This window comes from Cyanistes caeruleus, chromosome 17 (genome assembly GCF_971803275.1).
Source record: "Cyanistes caeruleus chromosome 17, bCyaCae1.hap1.1, whole genome shotgun sequence".
NCBI classification, from domain to species: domain Eukaryota; kingdom Metazoa; phylum Chordata; class Aves; order Passeriformes; family Paridae; genus Cyanistes; species Cyanistes caeruleus.
The window spans coordinates 4723759-4740529 of record NC_141717.1 but is presented as its reverse complement, the minus strand read 5'-3'; the positions used below and the strand labels follow the sequence as shown (position 1 = coordinate 4740529).

The window sequence follows — 16771 nt, the reverse complement described above, 5'->3', positions numbered from 1 at the left end:
CCCCATCCTGCACATGTAACACAGGGGGATGGGTTGATGGCTCAGAAATCTGCCAGCTCTTGGCACTGGATATATTGGGTCCCACTCTAGAATTAAGACAGAAACACTAAACTATCAGTGTGTGAAATTTGTGACTTAAATTACAAGGTAGAGCCATCCAAGGAGTCTCTTGCATAATTCATGACACTTCAGAACTTCACATATAAATCAAATAGACGGAAAGTCCATCATTTCTGCTCTGTTTAGCACAGATCCACACACAACTTGGGTAATGGCTGCACAAACAAGCTCTCCAGAAAATACAATATTGCAGACATGCTCTTCACAATACTAATTCACACAGCAAATTTTGTACACGATCATTCAAGTAATATTTCTATTAAAACTACTTGTGTTGAAAACACGAAGGTCATTAAAAATAATCAAATGAGCCTGGTTTGGGTTTTTTGGTTGCTGTCTTTGGCCCTGCAAATGAATGCCTACAAACACTCATTTGCAATGTTTTTCCATATTGGACTTAATTAAAATTTGTGCTGTGATTCATGGGCTGGTAATTAATCATTTTGTCTAACGCTGTTGAAAATGAAACTCCAGGTTCTACAAACCTCCAACACTTACTAAGAAGCTCCAAAGCCAGTGCAAACCCACCCTCCAGGTTCAACAGCAAACTCTGACAGACTTTTGACCTTAAGGCGGTGACTAAGCCTAACGCAAATGAAGCGTGTCACGGACAAAAATGTCATCGATAAATAGACGCGAAACCCAGAGCTGTAGAAAGAGCAGTAACCTTGACTTACTGTGGCTGTGCCGGAGACAGTTTGTGCATTTGTGTCAGCTGCACTCTGTTCGGAGTGTGTCTGAGCAGGAGGGTACATGTTTAACGTGTGCTCTGGAACAGTGGTTTGGCCTGTGTAGTCTGGAGCTGGATGCGGATGTGGGGCTGTGTATTCTGCAGGGATACCGTTCTGAGGTGGAGCGAACTGGGCTGAGGCATAAGGCTGTGCCATTGTGTCAGGAGGTGCTGTAGCTTCCTGATTACCCTGTGAAAATCAAAGGGAAAAAAATAATAATAATAATAATAAAAAAAAAGGAAGAAATGTGGCGTGAGATAAAATAAGCAAAGGTCCTGCACCCGTAACGCGGAGAGCGATGAGAACATCCTGGCCTGGAAAGGGCACAGTGGTTGTTTCTTGAGGAGAATATTTCTGATCTGCACTAAATGCATTTTGCTAACCCTATTAAATACTATTATAATTAGACAAACAAATGTACTGCTCGCTGGATAATTGTAGACTAGTCTATAAGAGGGAAAGGTCAGTGAAACCTGCCTGCACTAATGATGCCTCAGCTCAGACAAGGACGAGGGACAAAGCCAGTTTATTCCAAAGGTTCCTGAGCAGAACTGCCAGCACAGAGCTGTGATCACTCTGACTGACCATTTACAGAATACAATACAGGCAACATACACACAGGGCAGGGTTTAGGTGCATACTGTTAACAAACACTAAAAATACTGATGTGAAATAATGCCCTGAGATAGTCAGAGTACTTTGAGGTACTCCGCATTGAGCAAATGCATGCCACAAATGCAAAATAATAATGAGACCCAGTCAAAATATTAAATATTTGAATCTAAAAGTGTATCGGTTCAAAACCTTAAATAACATAAAAGAAAAATTCTGTGTTAAGAGAAATAGATTTAAGAACTTTAAAGGTTTTGCATTTGAGGACAAAAGTATTTCATTTCCATATGGCAATTAGCCTATAGCACAAATAACACTATCCTCATGTCTTTATAGAGAGATCCTATAGAGAGATACTTCCATTTGATAAAGAATAGCCAAGCCTCTTAATTTATCAATTATAAAACTTCTGACTAAATGCTTTGCTCACACCAAAAAGCAATCATTCTGAGGAGGAAATGTGCGCTACAATCTTTCTGAACCTAGATAAAAAAAAAGGCCAAAACAGATTTTTCCTGTGACAGCATTAGAGGCCATTAGTGCAGGGATTGTCCCAACCTCAGATAAACTAATTTACAAAATTAAACTATCCCACTATGTGTGTAAAAATGCAGAGTTAAGTGAAAATTTAATTGCCTTCTGAGCTAATCAATTATTCTCCCACCAAGGCATGTACAAGCACCTGCCCAAGACTATGGCAGGGATTTTATTTGTACTTATCAGTCCTCGATTTCCTAATTTTAAATAGACTGGATAAATAAAAGACATTCTTCTGCACTTTGTAATTAAGGGCATTTCCAGCCAATTTCAACTAATTTAGACATCAGTTTTCTGACCTGAACTTGTCCTAACTCAAGAGCTTTTAAGAATTCACACAGGAGTTAAGTCTTGGTAGCTTTGACAGGCTTAAAAAAACCCCCTGAATTTTCCTTTGTAAAAGGCACTCAGCGTGTCCTAAAAAATTAGAACTTTATATTAGCAATCAAAGCATCTCTGACTTTAATCCCATCTTTGCTGCTGGTTTAGTGTATGGCCCTGAGCAAGTGGTTTCCATTGCTTCATTCAACCATCTCTGGCAGGAAATCAGTGTCATTTACTGACTTCACAGGGTTAAGTCACTGGGATTTGTTTAAATATCTACCATCTTAGCAAGGTCAATGCTGCACTGAAACTGTTCTCATTAGCCCTGTTAAATTTCTATGGAGGTTAAAAACTCTTGTAAAAGTGTACTTTTATCCTCTAATATTAAAATGGTCAACTTCCTTTCTTATTTATTTTACCTAATATTTTCACTATTAAAAATAAATAAATAAAGAAAAAAAATCCAGATGAAGCAAAACCCAGGAATGACCAGAGACATTCATTAAATGTTAAAGAAGTACTTTTAAAACTTCTGTGGGAGGCAGCAGACCTTAAATTTTTTAATCAGCTGTTTCAGGAGGGACCTGAGAAAAGGGTGAGAATGAACAAAAGCAAATGCAGATTCTGGCTCTATAAGCATTTTCACTGTGCTGGTTTTGAAACACGGGAGCTGCTTAGTGCTGGTCCTTGAGCTACCCCTTCCTGTCAGATGCTGAAGGTGGCCTCAGAGGCAGCAGCTGTTAAAAACGAGCAGCAATGGCAGCAGAGGGAACAAGGGGTGATGTCCAGGTGCATTTCATCTAAAGGCTTTTGTACCACCTCCAGCCCTAAACCAGATGTTGCTGAGACCCCCACTGATTCTCATTAACCCTGACAGCAGTTCCATGAGGACCCTAATTAATATTCAAAGCATCCACACCTAGTGCTAATTACAGCTCATGTTTAATTAAGAGGGTTGAACTTTTCGATTATTTTTACCAGCAACTCCAAATTTCTTAGATTTATCACAAAATGGCAAATTGTGCTGGCTACTTCAGAACCTCCACAATGCTGAGACTCTTCCACCTCTTCCATTAGACTTCTTCAGCTGAGGTCTGGCTCATTTATAACTGAGACCTCATTAATAAGTAAACAACAAAGGGTAAGGGATTTGTCTCTTTTTTTTTTTTTTTTTTTTACTAACTTGTAGATATTCAGAGACTTACAGCCTTGCCATTGAGGAAACCAGCCCCACTGTGCTTATAGCAGAAAACTGACACAAGATTATCAGTGCAGGCTCTGCAGGTTCATTTAATTGTTAGAAGACAGGGGACATTAAAGAAATTAAACTTGCACATGCTACTGCAGGCCCTAAGTTTAATATGATAGTGACAATAAATCAGATGTTCATCCCTTAAAATAAATGACTACTGAAGCCTTCCCTAACCTTTAAAAGCAGTGTGAATTTATTATTCATAATTAATTCAATAGACATGGTATTACAATATAATAGAAAAGCATGCATGTTTAAACAAGTTCTTTTTTATTTACTTGGCTTGTAATAGCCAAAACTAATTGTTTAAAATACTAATTTCTATCAAGAATTATGAAGTGTCAGCTATCACACATTTGTATATACATGTGGCTGATGGTAACCCCAGACTACACAGCAGATACACTTGAAGAGATTTTCAGGAACCAAAAATTCTTTAAATAGAATCACCTAAAATGCTCCTTTATTGTGCTCTTTAAAATACAATGAACTGAAACAAATAAAAGAAAGAATAAATTCTAATGCATTAAGTTTAAAATATGAAATGGCCCTAAAAGCAAGAGGAAATATTGATCCTAAATTAACCTATGAACTCAGGTATTAGAGAAATTTCAAAGCTGTGTGTGACAGTACACAGGCAGGCTTTATACCACCTAGGCAGAAGAGGCCAAACTGAAGTTGTCCCTTCAGACTCAGTTCCAAGTATCTTTAAAATTAAATGACCCCTTAATGCTCACTTTGTGCATGGTTTTTTTAAAAAAGTGGTTGTTGGCAACAGCAAGGAGAACAAAGGATGGCAGACAGTCAGGCTCTGCTAAATGTTCTGGCCCGAGTCTTAATGAAAACCACATTTCAACTGAAAAATATGCATTACGTGGCAGTGTATAAAATCAAATTTATTGCTTTCTGGTTAAACGTTGAACTCTAAAGAACCAAAAAAAAAAGGATTCCAACAATGTAGGTAAATGAAGGTTCTCCTATTTCATCCATATTACCTCATTTGAAGAAAAGCTTAGAATTTAAACTGCTTCTACTATTTCAGATCTCAGATGCCTTTTCATCTCCTGCTCTGAAAGGATTTCGTAATTAAGAAATGTATAAAAAGTGTCAAAACATAATAAAGCAAGCTTGTTATGTTTGTACACAAAGGAGAGAGCACAGGAAACATTGCTTATGCAGTGTTCCTTTTTATAAAAACACATTTGCAGCATAAAAATGTATTGAATGAAAACCTTTCTGCTTGCCTGCATTTTGAAGTCGAACTCACAGTTGATTGTTTGTTTTGCTCTATTTTCCGTTTGGTGCATTTTGTTTCTTTGGCAAGAGATATTTCACATTTAGAGAAAGCCTCCTGTACTGTAGTTAAATGAGCCAAACTGCATCGTATCCTCAGGGCACGGAAACAAAGAAGAAAAAATGCAACATTTCTCTGCAAACCTGCTGGTTCTAAGGGTTACACCCATCAAGCCCATGGTTCCTTCCCCGTAGCCTGCCCTCCTTCAGACCTAAGCATCAAAGCATGGCTTGCAAGTCTTGCATGCAGTGGTGCAGCTGCCTGCAAGAACTGCCCTGGCTCGACTGAAAATCAAGAGTTTCAAGTGAAAATAAAAGTGCAAATACCTGCTGTACCATGGTGCTGCCTCTATTCTCCACACACTTGGCAGCTGCTCTGGTCCCAGGCCATGCAGCACCTGCCCAAAGTGAGGGTCAGCGCTGGCTGGGGAGCAGGAGCCGGGAGCTCGGGGTGCCCATGTGGGGCTCGCTGAGCTCCCTCTCCACATCTGGCTGCTCCCAAAGCTGATCCAGATGTGGCTCCTCCAGCGCCGGGCTGCGCCCCATCAATCACAGCCGGCCACTCCTCTGGCTCCCGCTCCTGGAGTGCACCACTGAGCAGATGATTGCACTGAGGAGGAGGAGGAGGAAAAAACACAGCTTGACTACATTAATAGCTGTGTGAAAAACATTGGGAACGCTCCTGTGGAAGTCGCCGGAAGCTGAAGGTTTTTGTTTTAAAATTAACACGGCTGTATTGAGAGTTCCAAAACTTGCAGGGCTCTGGCTTTGCTGTGATAGCTACCATGTCCAGTTACACATCTGCATTTCTGTGGGATTAATTCCTCCTCCATGTGGCACAGTTAATACCAATAAGGTTTTGATTTTAAAACTGCTGAGCACCACAAAGAGTTGATACTGAGCTAGTCTGGTTTAGATTGAAGGTACTTTATCCTTCCATTCAAATGAAATATTGTTTCCTTTTTTGTTTCATTTGGTGACATCCCTCTCGCTTAGCAGGGGAAATATTTCAAAAGTGCTTCCAAGGTTTAGTTCTGCGAGGCACTTTAAGCAACCTAATGCTTCACTGTTAAAGGAACTTTCCTAGATGCTCCAGAGATAGCTTCAAAATGATTGAACTGCTATCTAAAGAAATAAAGAAAAGAATAATAATAATAAAAAAAAAAAATCTAAAAAGATTCAGACAGCCTCAAAGAATACACATTTATTGGCACTCTGCTGCAGACTGCCTACAGACATCAGGGTTCAGAAGCAGGGCAGGCACGTAACACTGGAATTATTCTAACAAACCTTCCTGTTCTAAGGGCTGGGCAGAGCAACAAAGAGTCATCAATTCATCATTACACTTATATTCCAACTGAAATATACTGGAATTCTTTAAAGTGGCAATGTAATTCTTCCAGATTTGTTGCTGGCACTCCCCAATTAATGATAATAAAAGCAGCCACTTCAGATTTTTCAGAAGGAATCAGACATCCAACCACACTGGACTGATAATCACAACTGACTGACTCTGCGAGCTTTCTCTGTTGTAGCTTAATTATCTGACCAGGCCACTTGACTCGCATCATTTGCTTCTGCAATCATACAAAATGAATGCTCCAGCCACCTCTCTTTTTTGGAAGGTTCAGGACAAAGCCAAATTCAGCTTTCAAATATAAGAAAGATTATGCAGAATAACTTTCTTTTTCTCATAGGGAGAAAAGATAGCAGTAAGTAAGCAAAAGAGAATTTCTTTACTACCTTAGCAGGAAAATATAATTTAATTTCTCCCACTGCAGAGGAACATTTTACTTTTGGTCTTTTTTACATATAACGTACTGTATTCCAAAAAAGGTCTGTGCTCTTTCTACTGTGTTTTTGCTCTTGCAAATGTGTTTGATAACACCATGTTCACTTTGTGTCAGTGCCTGAGGTATGGAACAGAGCAGCAGCTGAAGCCTCCTGACAGCCTGCAAAGGACATTTACTTATATTTCCCTGAAAGCAGCAAACTACTTGCCAAAACTTAGTCTGAATTCCTGCCTGAATTCAAGAGCACGTAATGCTATGGTGACACCAACACACATTGGGAAAGCCTTCCCTCCAACAACTTCAGTCCTTCCAGCTGCTGAAACTTTAAACTGCCTGTGTGATGCTGTCATTGATTTATTTATGTCATTTATGAGCTTTCCTTATCCTACATGGCAAATCCTTTTCTTGCTATTTCCAATGGCCTAAGTGGACATGACTCTGCCACACTGATTTGTTTTGCTTCCACATAAACACCTAAATCTTTCTTTTTAAGTTTTCTGCTTCTCCCTCACTTTCTCCAACTCTGACTCTTAAGGTCTTTCCAACTGCAACCTTGTATTCCATCAACCAATATTTGATATTGGATAAATTTTGATGTCATGTTTGGAAAACTACTATCCAAAACAGCCTCAAGAGCCATATAGCAAAAAACTCTGAAGATAAGGGTATATCTACAATGAGAATTGATTCTTAAAAGTTTCTAAAAAATAGATCAAGTATGAAAGGATCTTGTCATTATCCACAAATCAGTACAGGAAATTCCACCTCATTTGTGTTACCCCTTTCCTAGACCACAGTGAGGATGATGCAGCATCCTTGTACCCCAAGAACAGGGAGGGAAGGCAAAAATAAAGGGGTGAATTGTTAACATAAAAGGTGCATGAAAAAGTCATCTGGAATACTGGCTTTTAAAGGGGGTAGCAGTCAACCTTTAGAAGTTTAACTCAGCTATGAGTTCTAGCCCTGGTGCATCAAGACCAGGTCCAAAACTGTTGAACATCTTCACAAAAGACGTATGTGAAGTGTCAGAATGCAAATTCCACAGGCCAGCAGGCAGGGAGCAGCGATGGGGCTCTGCAGAAGCTACAGGAGTGGGCTGACAGGAACAGGGCAAGTCGTGGGACAGGATAATCCCTCGCACCAGCCAGGCCCTGGCTGCCTGGCAGAGAGCAGCTCTGCAGGAAAGGATGAGTCCTGGTGAGCAGAGCTGGGTACAAAGCAGCACTCTGCCTTCCAGGCAGCAAAAATGAACTGCTCTGCAGGCTGCAGCAGCCAAGGGTGGTCAGTGAGGTGAGGAAAGGGACAATTCCTCCCTGCACAGCACTTGGGAGAGCATCTGGAACACCAGTCTGGAGTGCCTCGGGACAGGAGATGGGACATGAGTTCAGTGCTGGGTTGCCAGGGCAGCTGCAGGGCTGGAGCACACGACAGAGGCTGAGGCAGCTGGCTCAGCATCGCCTGCAGAAGGGAGGGCTCAGACAACTTAACTGCATCTTCTTCCACTTGACCAAAGGTTACAGGGCCAGAACCCGCAGGTACAGAGTGACAGAACAAGGAGCAACAGCTAAAAGTTGCCGAAAGGTAAATTCTGGTTAGCTCTAAAGAATAAGGTAATGAACATGAGGGAAGTTAAGCACAGAAAAATGCTGCTCAGAGAGGTTATGGCATCCTGGAGACTTTCAAACCTGAACTCTAAAAGCCCCTGAGCAACCTAATCTGTGTAGTTACCCCTGATTTAAAAGGGATACTGGGATTAGATGGTTTCTGAAGTTCCCTTTAAATCTGAATCATTCTGTGATGCCATGTGGTTTCAACAGTAGCAGAATAGCTTCAAAATGGATTTTATACTTTTATCCTATTTGATGACTTTCTCCATAAAGGATTTACTGAGAAGGAAGAGACTAGTTACAACTTCCAACCTATTTCTGTCCTCAAGTAACAATGTCTCAGTTCTTTGAGATATATTTGCCATGTTTCCTTAGAAAAATGTTTTCATTTCTTCAATCCACAGCCAGAGCAGTATGGAAGTGGCAATTCTTATAGCGCAGGCAAGACGAGTTTCACAAATTGTTTAATTTAATGCTGTGAACTATGACACGTTTTCATTTTCTGCCAAATGTTACCATTCTCAGCACACCTAGAGGAACACTGCCTTACATCTCCACACAAAGGACTTGTTTTCTCTACCTTCTGCATGACCTCTAAAACAGTAACTGCAGCCATGTAAGTTTTCTAATTTTATCTGCATCTTTTCTTCTGAAATAAAATTCATTTCAAAGATTAATTTATTGAAAACCACTGCCACCTTTTAAAGCTGGATTGTAAACAAAACTAGTACATCCATTTTCTTATTTTTCTAATAAAGTGATTTTAAAAAAAAAAATTAATTTTTTTGTTTTTGTTTTTTACTGTAACACTGAAAATATGGGATGTACCAACCCAGGTGACAAACCATGCTTATCCAACAAGACTGGTCCAGACACAACTCTGCATTGTGCTTTGTAACCTGTTCTGGATTCCACTGAGACACTTCCTGCCTTGTAACCCATGCACAGGCTGAGATATTTTCAGAATTTGAGTAAAAAACTTCTCTAAATGACACCTTACTGGTAAAGAATTGAACTCTGCAAAGGTTTGGAGTCTGCAGAGAAAACTGAGCACGTTCAAATCCAAAAACAGTTGCAGGTATATGGTTTTCAGCAGATAATTTCTAGAAATCTAATAAGTTTTTATAGCTAAAATTATTCATTCAAGATTTGTTGTAAGTAGATTTCAACACCTCAATTCCAGTTTACTTCACAAAAATCTGACTCAATTTTTTAAATTTTTCAGGAGATTGGGACTGGACACAGCTGGATCTTGAAAGTGCCTAAATGGTGCAATTTAATGTCACTGATATTGATAGTTGTCACCAAGTGATTCCCAATTTAGAGATGCCCCCTCATCCAGAGCTTCAGTTGGCTTTGCAATGGACACACCATAGAATAGAGCCAAGTATTTACCAGATCTGTCAGCCACAGAAGGCAGTGAGCCTGCAGCCACATGCTGAAAAAACATCCTTGAGAGCCATTTGTGCCACAAAGAATGGGATTGGACCTCATTAATAACTAATAATAACCATTAGATGGTGATAGATAAACCAAATACCGGGCAGGAGGAGCAGAGAGTGCCACAAGGGTCGCACAGAGAACAAGAACACAGGACTGGAGACCTGTGCAGACCTTTAGGTGCTTCACAAAGGCACCAGTGGAGTGACTGCAGCAGGATGAGCAGAGCATCTCCCTAAGGGCAGCAGCACTCCCTGGAGCCTGACATGCCAGTGTCACCTCTTTGAACCAGACACTTTCAGTGACCTCTTTGAAGGGGGGCACAGACTTTCACTGCTGAGCTCTGATGGAGCCTCAGAAAAGAAAGGGGATGTTTCAAAATCCCTCCCAGTGAATCATTTCCTAGGGCAGCACCACAACAGGCAGAGTTCATCCATCATGTGAGATACATGTCCCAGCCTCAGCATCACAAATGGGAGAGCAGAACTTAACTCACCTGAAATAAGGAACATAGCCAGCCAGTGAGGGAAATGAGAATGCCATGCCATTAAGCTGCCTTGAGCAGCAAAGCTGATAGATCATCCCTGCTCAGCTATTTGGATACAGGGCTGTTTTGAAAGCCAGAATGAGCCAGGTTAAACAACAACAATTCCTACAAAACTGTGCCAAATTATCAAACACAAGCTGGTTTGTTTGGTTTGGTTTTACTTTGCTTAAACCAGGTAAATTTAACAGTTTCATTTTTGTGGCAAGCTCCATAAAGACAATGATACGACTGACTTTGGAAATTTGGAGGAAGACCAGGAAAGTCAGCAGAAGAGTTATAAAACTGGGCTTCAGAAAAAGAGACTTCAGTATATCCAGGAAAATTTTATGAATCCCTAAGGTTTACCCAGGAGAGGAAACAGTCCAAAGCAGCTGCCTGATTGAGATGTCGATTCAAGAGAACTTCAGCATGCAGGAAGAAACCATTCATTAGGAAAGAAGATACTTCACAGGCTTACGTGGCTATGAAGAAGGTTAATGAAGACAGACACAAAATGTGAGCTTAAAGTGATGGAGTCAAGGCTTGGCAGCAAAAGAGAAGCACAGAAGTACTGCTCAGGTACTTGAGGACAAAAATGGGAAGTTTTTTAGTCCAGCATAGCTAGAAGTAAGATATTCTTTATTCAAAGACAAAGTGTGATGAGAAAGTTTTTTTCCCAGGGGGAAAAAAAAAAAAAAAATCTAGATATTAACTATCTAACATTGCTTTCAGAGAAAGTCTGTTTCCAGTCTCTGTTTAAGGTTTCCACCATTTTGTTATTTACAATGGAACACAGATGACCTGAGCTGCAATGACCAACTACCACAGCAATGCCATCTTGCTTAACGCCAGCTAAAGCAGCGCTCATTTTTTTGGCACTGAAATTAAATGATGGAACATGATCGCTGATGTTATTTACTCCTAAGATTAAAATGACAATCAAAATATCATTGGGCACAAGGAACAGACAGATTGGCTTCCTGCCTCAGCCACACTTTGCTATGCTTGTTTATCACCGAGATCATTTGCATACCTCAGTGGATGTTTATGTTAAGATGCTGTTGTAACATTACCAAGGATCTGTTTATCCAACAGTGTTTGTCATCAGCAACCTAAGCCACAATACTGAAGGAAGGTAAAGACCTTCTCAACGAGGAGACAAAAAAGGCATTAAGATGTGTTTGTGCAAAGCAAAATGCATTTCTAAACAGTGCTGAATGTCATGACTGCCCAAAACAAACAAAAATGTATTAACAGTGTGTTACAAGGAATCTCCAGTCATGAAGAAAATTAACAAAATCCTTTAATGGTTCCTACAGCAAAGGAAAGACTTTCACTGACTATACTGAAGTTCTGTGTTAAATCTCTAAAAAGCTCCTGTTACTATGAGAGGCATGGCCAATTCTTCCCCATACCTTCATTTCCACAGTCCCCCAGAACAGGGACTAAAACCTGGTCTCAAATCTGCAAATCTAGACAGCCTGTCCCTGCACATCTCCTTTGGAGATTTATTTTACTACTGGACCTTCTTCACAAGACTGAGCACACTCATATGTCAGTAAATCTTGCTGCAAATCTGGTCCCTGCCTGTGCTACAGGTGCTTAACCCCGGTAGGCTTAAAAAACATTGCTTGGAACAATCCATTATTTTAAAATAGCATATATTGTGGGACAGGATGAAAATTACCTTTCCTGGTTTACAGTTCTATTTTGTAAGGAAGGGGTGGCGGAAGGAGAGGTATTTCCAAAACTGAAAGAGCACTGAGAAAAGCTCTGGCATGTCGAGCAGAAGCATATGGCTAATCTACAGCAACCACATCCAACAGCGTTTGTGTTTGCACAGTGCAGGGGCCTGGACAGCAGCCACAGCGTCCACGCTCCAGAATTAGTGAAAATACACACACCACTTCTGGGAGAGAAAAGTTATAGCCTGGAAACTGTTTATAATCAATGTGAACTGGCTGGCTTTTATAGTAGAACATTAGATTAAATAAGATACCAAAAATATTGAAGCAGTTCTGCATTTGCTGAGTGCACACCCAGTGAGATGGAGAATACATAAAATGCGTTTGCATTTTAGCTGCAGAAGAAATTCAGATTGGATGCTGCTACAAAGGAGTTGATAGCAAGTAGGTATTCAATCTGAAAAGCGGTTTTCTTTTAAATATTACCATCACATGGTATAGTACATCACCTGTGTCAAGCTAAATTTAATCATATCAGTGTACTTAAAGGAAAAAACTAATATCTGCTCATAGACCCATTCCAAGAGGGATTATTGGAGACTTTATGAAGCTTTCTCCTTTTATTTAATATTCTGATATCTGTACAGACCAATTCTGGTATGTATTATACCCTCAAACTAATCTATTCCATTGTCATTTTAATGCACAGCAAATACACCTGAACTCATGGTGACAGCATCGTGTGTCCTGCCAGTTACTGCCAACAGCAAAGGTGTTTTCCTTGGAACAGCAAAAGGCACAAGGAGAGCTGCTGATTTTCCTGAGAGCAAAGCAATATCATCACCTGCTTTTAAATGTGTTAAGAACACATTTAAAAAGAAACTATAACCTATGTGCTCACTAAAGCTCGCTGATTTTCATCAGATTTAGGATCAGGGATGTGAAGGACTGTGCTCTGGAAAAGGTGTCTGAGCAATGCAGTACACAAACTGGATGGGTTCTTACTGAAATGCACTTTTTCCACATGTGTTTAATGGCTTATCTGAACAACAACAACAACAAATGATTGCTACTTCTATCAGAAATAAACCACTTTTCAGCTGCCAGAGATTAATACAACAAAACTTTGAAACATGAACTGAATTCTGGGAAAGCAGTCAAAACTGTTAAGTGACACTTATGTCAGGGATGCACTTAGGCAGACTCAGGCCACCTCAGAATTCATGAACACTGGGTGGATAAAATTCAGGATCCAAAATAGTGACCTAAAAGGCACAACCCATCTCCACAAATGCACTGGGTCTGTTTTGTCAAGCCTTTTAGTGAATTCTGCTGTCTTCTCATTCAGGTCCTGATTCACTTTTCCCAATATTTTAAACCTCCCTTTGCCCCCCTCCCTCTTGTTCATGTCTTTCTTTACTACTTCCTCCTTCTGCACCTACCCACACCAATCTGATTTTCCCCTTCAGTATTTACTGCAGCAGCTGAGAGTACAGTAGATACAAAATGTAATCTGACTGACATGGGAACACAGCAATTCTGCCTAAATTACTGAATGAAAGGCAAGGCATGACCTCCACATGTACCTTAACTTTGATGCAAAATATCTCAGGTAATTGGGAGCTGTCCTGAACAGAATCAGGCTACAGGACTGGTATAATTGAAAGCACTTTTTCATCTGCTCCAGCTCCAGACACCATTGTAGCCAATTGATCCAGGATTTGGAGGGTGAAAATACATTTTGGAACTTGACACAACCTTGGAAATACCCATTTGTTGGTCTTGAAGAAAGGGTAAGTGTATTAACTTCTACTGAAATAGTCTATCTATATATACATATATGTACTGTGTAAATAACCACAAAGGGCTCACTGCTCCTCGGTTGACTTCATGGATTAACAAGAATGTTCTGTGTTTAAAATAGATTCCTAAATTCTACAGCTATTAATATGTCCCCTGCCAACAGCTCTAAAGAATAGCAGGGGGGAAAATAGAAAAATTAAAAATCCAATCAGCCAATTTTAGTTAATAAAAGGTCAAAACAGAAATTTAAATCCTCCAATAAAGAGGTCTGCAGTGCCTAACAGCATCAATTAAGAAAAGCAATGCACACTAAATTCAATTTTAGTGTCACACACACATATATGTGTTCATGGTATCAAACCACGAACCAAATTCAATGGAGACGTATGAAGCATAGTAAATTGATCTGAATGTGTTGTTTGCTAATAAGGATTATGAAATAAAATTTTCAAATTATTGTTTTAACTTCATTTTAGTAACACAGATTGAACACCAGTTAAATAACCTGAACTCAAGGCCTCTCACACGCTTCAGAAGCAAACAAATTACGATATAAAATATTTCCAATTAAACGGAATATGACATTAATTCAAACAATTCAAGCAGTGCACATTTCAAAAGCCTCTGTTATTCTATGCAGAGAAGTGAGAGCAAGGGTGAAGCTACCCTGAACTTAATCTCACTTTCTCCCTTTCTTTGTTTATGACAATTTAAACTATTTCTTTTTTGTTTCCATTTCTTACAAACATAAACCAGAAATCTGAGAGCACAGTCTGCTGCTAGAATTTGCTGGTTAACATCATCCTTCAAATCTGAAAGAGCAACATCATTGCACCTTCCCAGTGAAAATAACAGTTAAAATAAATAAACAATTTAGCAAGCTATGACACACCCTGAGCCACAGAGCCCACCTGAATGGGGGCTTCCCATTGTCTTAGGTGAAAAGAGTTTTAATAAAATTACACAAAACAAAAAGGCAAATGACTTCAAACTAAAAGCAGAGCACCCAAGAGTCCGTGCAGAAACTCAGACCAAGCAAGCTTTCCCTTCAGCAATGCAAATTTCTGATGCCAACAAACTCGGCAAAAAAGTAATTGCAGGCCCTCAAATTCATCTGCAAGTTTTTAAAATAATCTCTGGTTGTGGTGGGTTTTTTGGTTTGTTTTTTTAGAATAATTTCAGGCAAGTTTTATTGAAAAATTACACATGGTTCATTCCCCAATAGCCCTGGGTTTTGAAATACAAATTACTTAAGTATTAGACAGGAATAATTAATCCACCCTAACAAAACCCTCTACAACTGTATTTGCCAGGTATGTTCCATTAGTCAGCTCTATGTTAATTGCAACCTCAAAAAAACCCCCATGGAATTTAGAGGAAAACTAGGTTTTATATATGCTTTCAGGAAGAAAAAAGAAAAAAAAATTGCCATAAATATAAAAATAATCAGAAATGGATGAAGATATTTAGAAGTATGTGTATTACCATTTTGCACTTCCAGTCTACTTTATCCAGCTAACATGGTTAACTCAATTCAAAAGAGGTCTCTGAAAACCAGCAGCAGAAGAGATACCAATATTCATAAATAATTATCTGGAAATAATCTTTTTTGTCATCTATGAAACCTCTACTTCCCAGAAAACTTTATTGTGCAGGATCACCTGTAATAACCAAACTGCCTCTCTACAGAAAATACAATTTTCTCAGTGACTGTGGAAGAAAAGAGGAATTTTAGATGTTTTCAAGAAAGTGACCAGACACAGAGAGCTGGGTTTCAAATAAGGAAGTCCCTTTCCTTTCATGAGCTCACCAGGATTAGAAATTCTGTAGAATCCAAACTTTTACATTCAAATAGAACCCCAAATTTTTGCACACTGCTGTAAACGGCAAAGCACTGAAGCTATTTGGCAGCAATAGGGAGATTGGAGTCTCTGCCCAAGGTGCATTTCACTTTTAGGAGATAAGTACATCCCAGAAAGACACTCTGCTGAACGTATTTTTCTTTTCACGTATCAGTGGTTTTGCTCTGCAGAAATTGTTCCATCTTTTTAACTCTAAGCCCCAGAACTGAGCAAGAACAGTGCAGCAGAAGCACAGTTATGGTGCAGCAAGACTAATCTATTTCCTGAGACACTGTTAGGTCAGATTTTGGAATGGATATTTTTTATGAATATACTGCACTTTGCAGTCAGATGATCATCAAGGAAATGACAATGCTCAACATGTCACCCTCTGCAAGGTCAGAGGAAATTTGGAAGCTCCTTACATGCATCTGCACAATCAGCTGCTTTGCTTTTTTGGAACCTAAAAATGGTTCAGTGCATGCAACCCAGCTCTCCACTGAAAGAGACAAATTCTGGTAGCAAATTTATTCTGTCTCAACCAGGAGACTGTGAGCATCCAGCTGGAGCTTCTTGAAGTTCCACAGTCATTCCTGCACTGATCTGTGTGGGCATTCCCTCCATCTAACAGCAGACTTATGGCAAACAAGCAAGGTAAGGACAATATGCAGGAATATCCCTTGATCAGTAATAAGGAAAATATGCAATAACTGCTCTGTTTGCAAGAAGTATTCATTTTGACAATTATGTTCAAATGTGAGCAGGGACACCTGGGTTTGAAAAAAGTCTGCATATGTCAACTCAGAAAAACAAATACCCTTGCTAGCTTAAAAACACATGAGAAGAAGGGCTGCAAAAGGAATAAATACTTGACCTGAGAGATTAGCAGTGACTAGAAAATAATAATCTGCTTCAAGTCTCAACAGAAGTGATAATAACCCTTTAGGTTATACAAGTGCACACCTAAGGCTGCTATTTTTCCTAGATTTAAAATATTTCTTCCCTTCTGTTTGGGCTCTGTGATACATAGATCTAAAACCAAAAGGCTGACAGAGGATCCCATTCACTAAAGAGACAGGAGAGAAAGTGGCAGCTGGACCAACCCCACCCCAGAAGTGGCAGCAAGGCGATGGTAGGAGAGCCTGCAGGTACAGAGAGCATTTTACAGCTTGGCATGTCTGTGGTACACTCATTTTTATCAAAGCAC

At 39.7% G+C, this 16771-nt stretch overlaps 1 protein-coding gene across 40 annotated transcripts in view; it reads right to left on the bottom strand.

Moving 5' to 3' along the window:
* RBFOX1 (RNA binding fox-1 homolog 1) overlaps positions 1-16771 on the bottom strand; it is a 1112502-nt gene that overhangs the window by 122326 nt on the left and 973405 nt on the right. For 36 of the 40 annotated variants that reach the window (XM_086854476.1, XM_086854474.1, XM_086854473.1 and 33 more), the window contains one exon: positions 798-1040. The exons of 2 other annotated variants lie outside the window; for them this stretch is intronic. In XM_086854476.1, the coding sequence (XP_086710602.1) occupies positions 798-1040 (243 nt within the window). Of the gene's footprint in view, positions 1-797; positions 1041-5196; positions 5387-16771 lie in introns of those variants that run through there. 2 more of the 40 variants (XM_086854506.1, XM_086854502.1) reach the window with 2 other exon arrangements.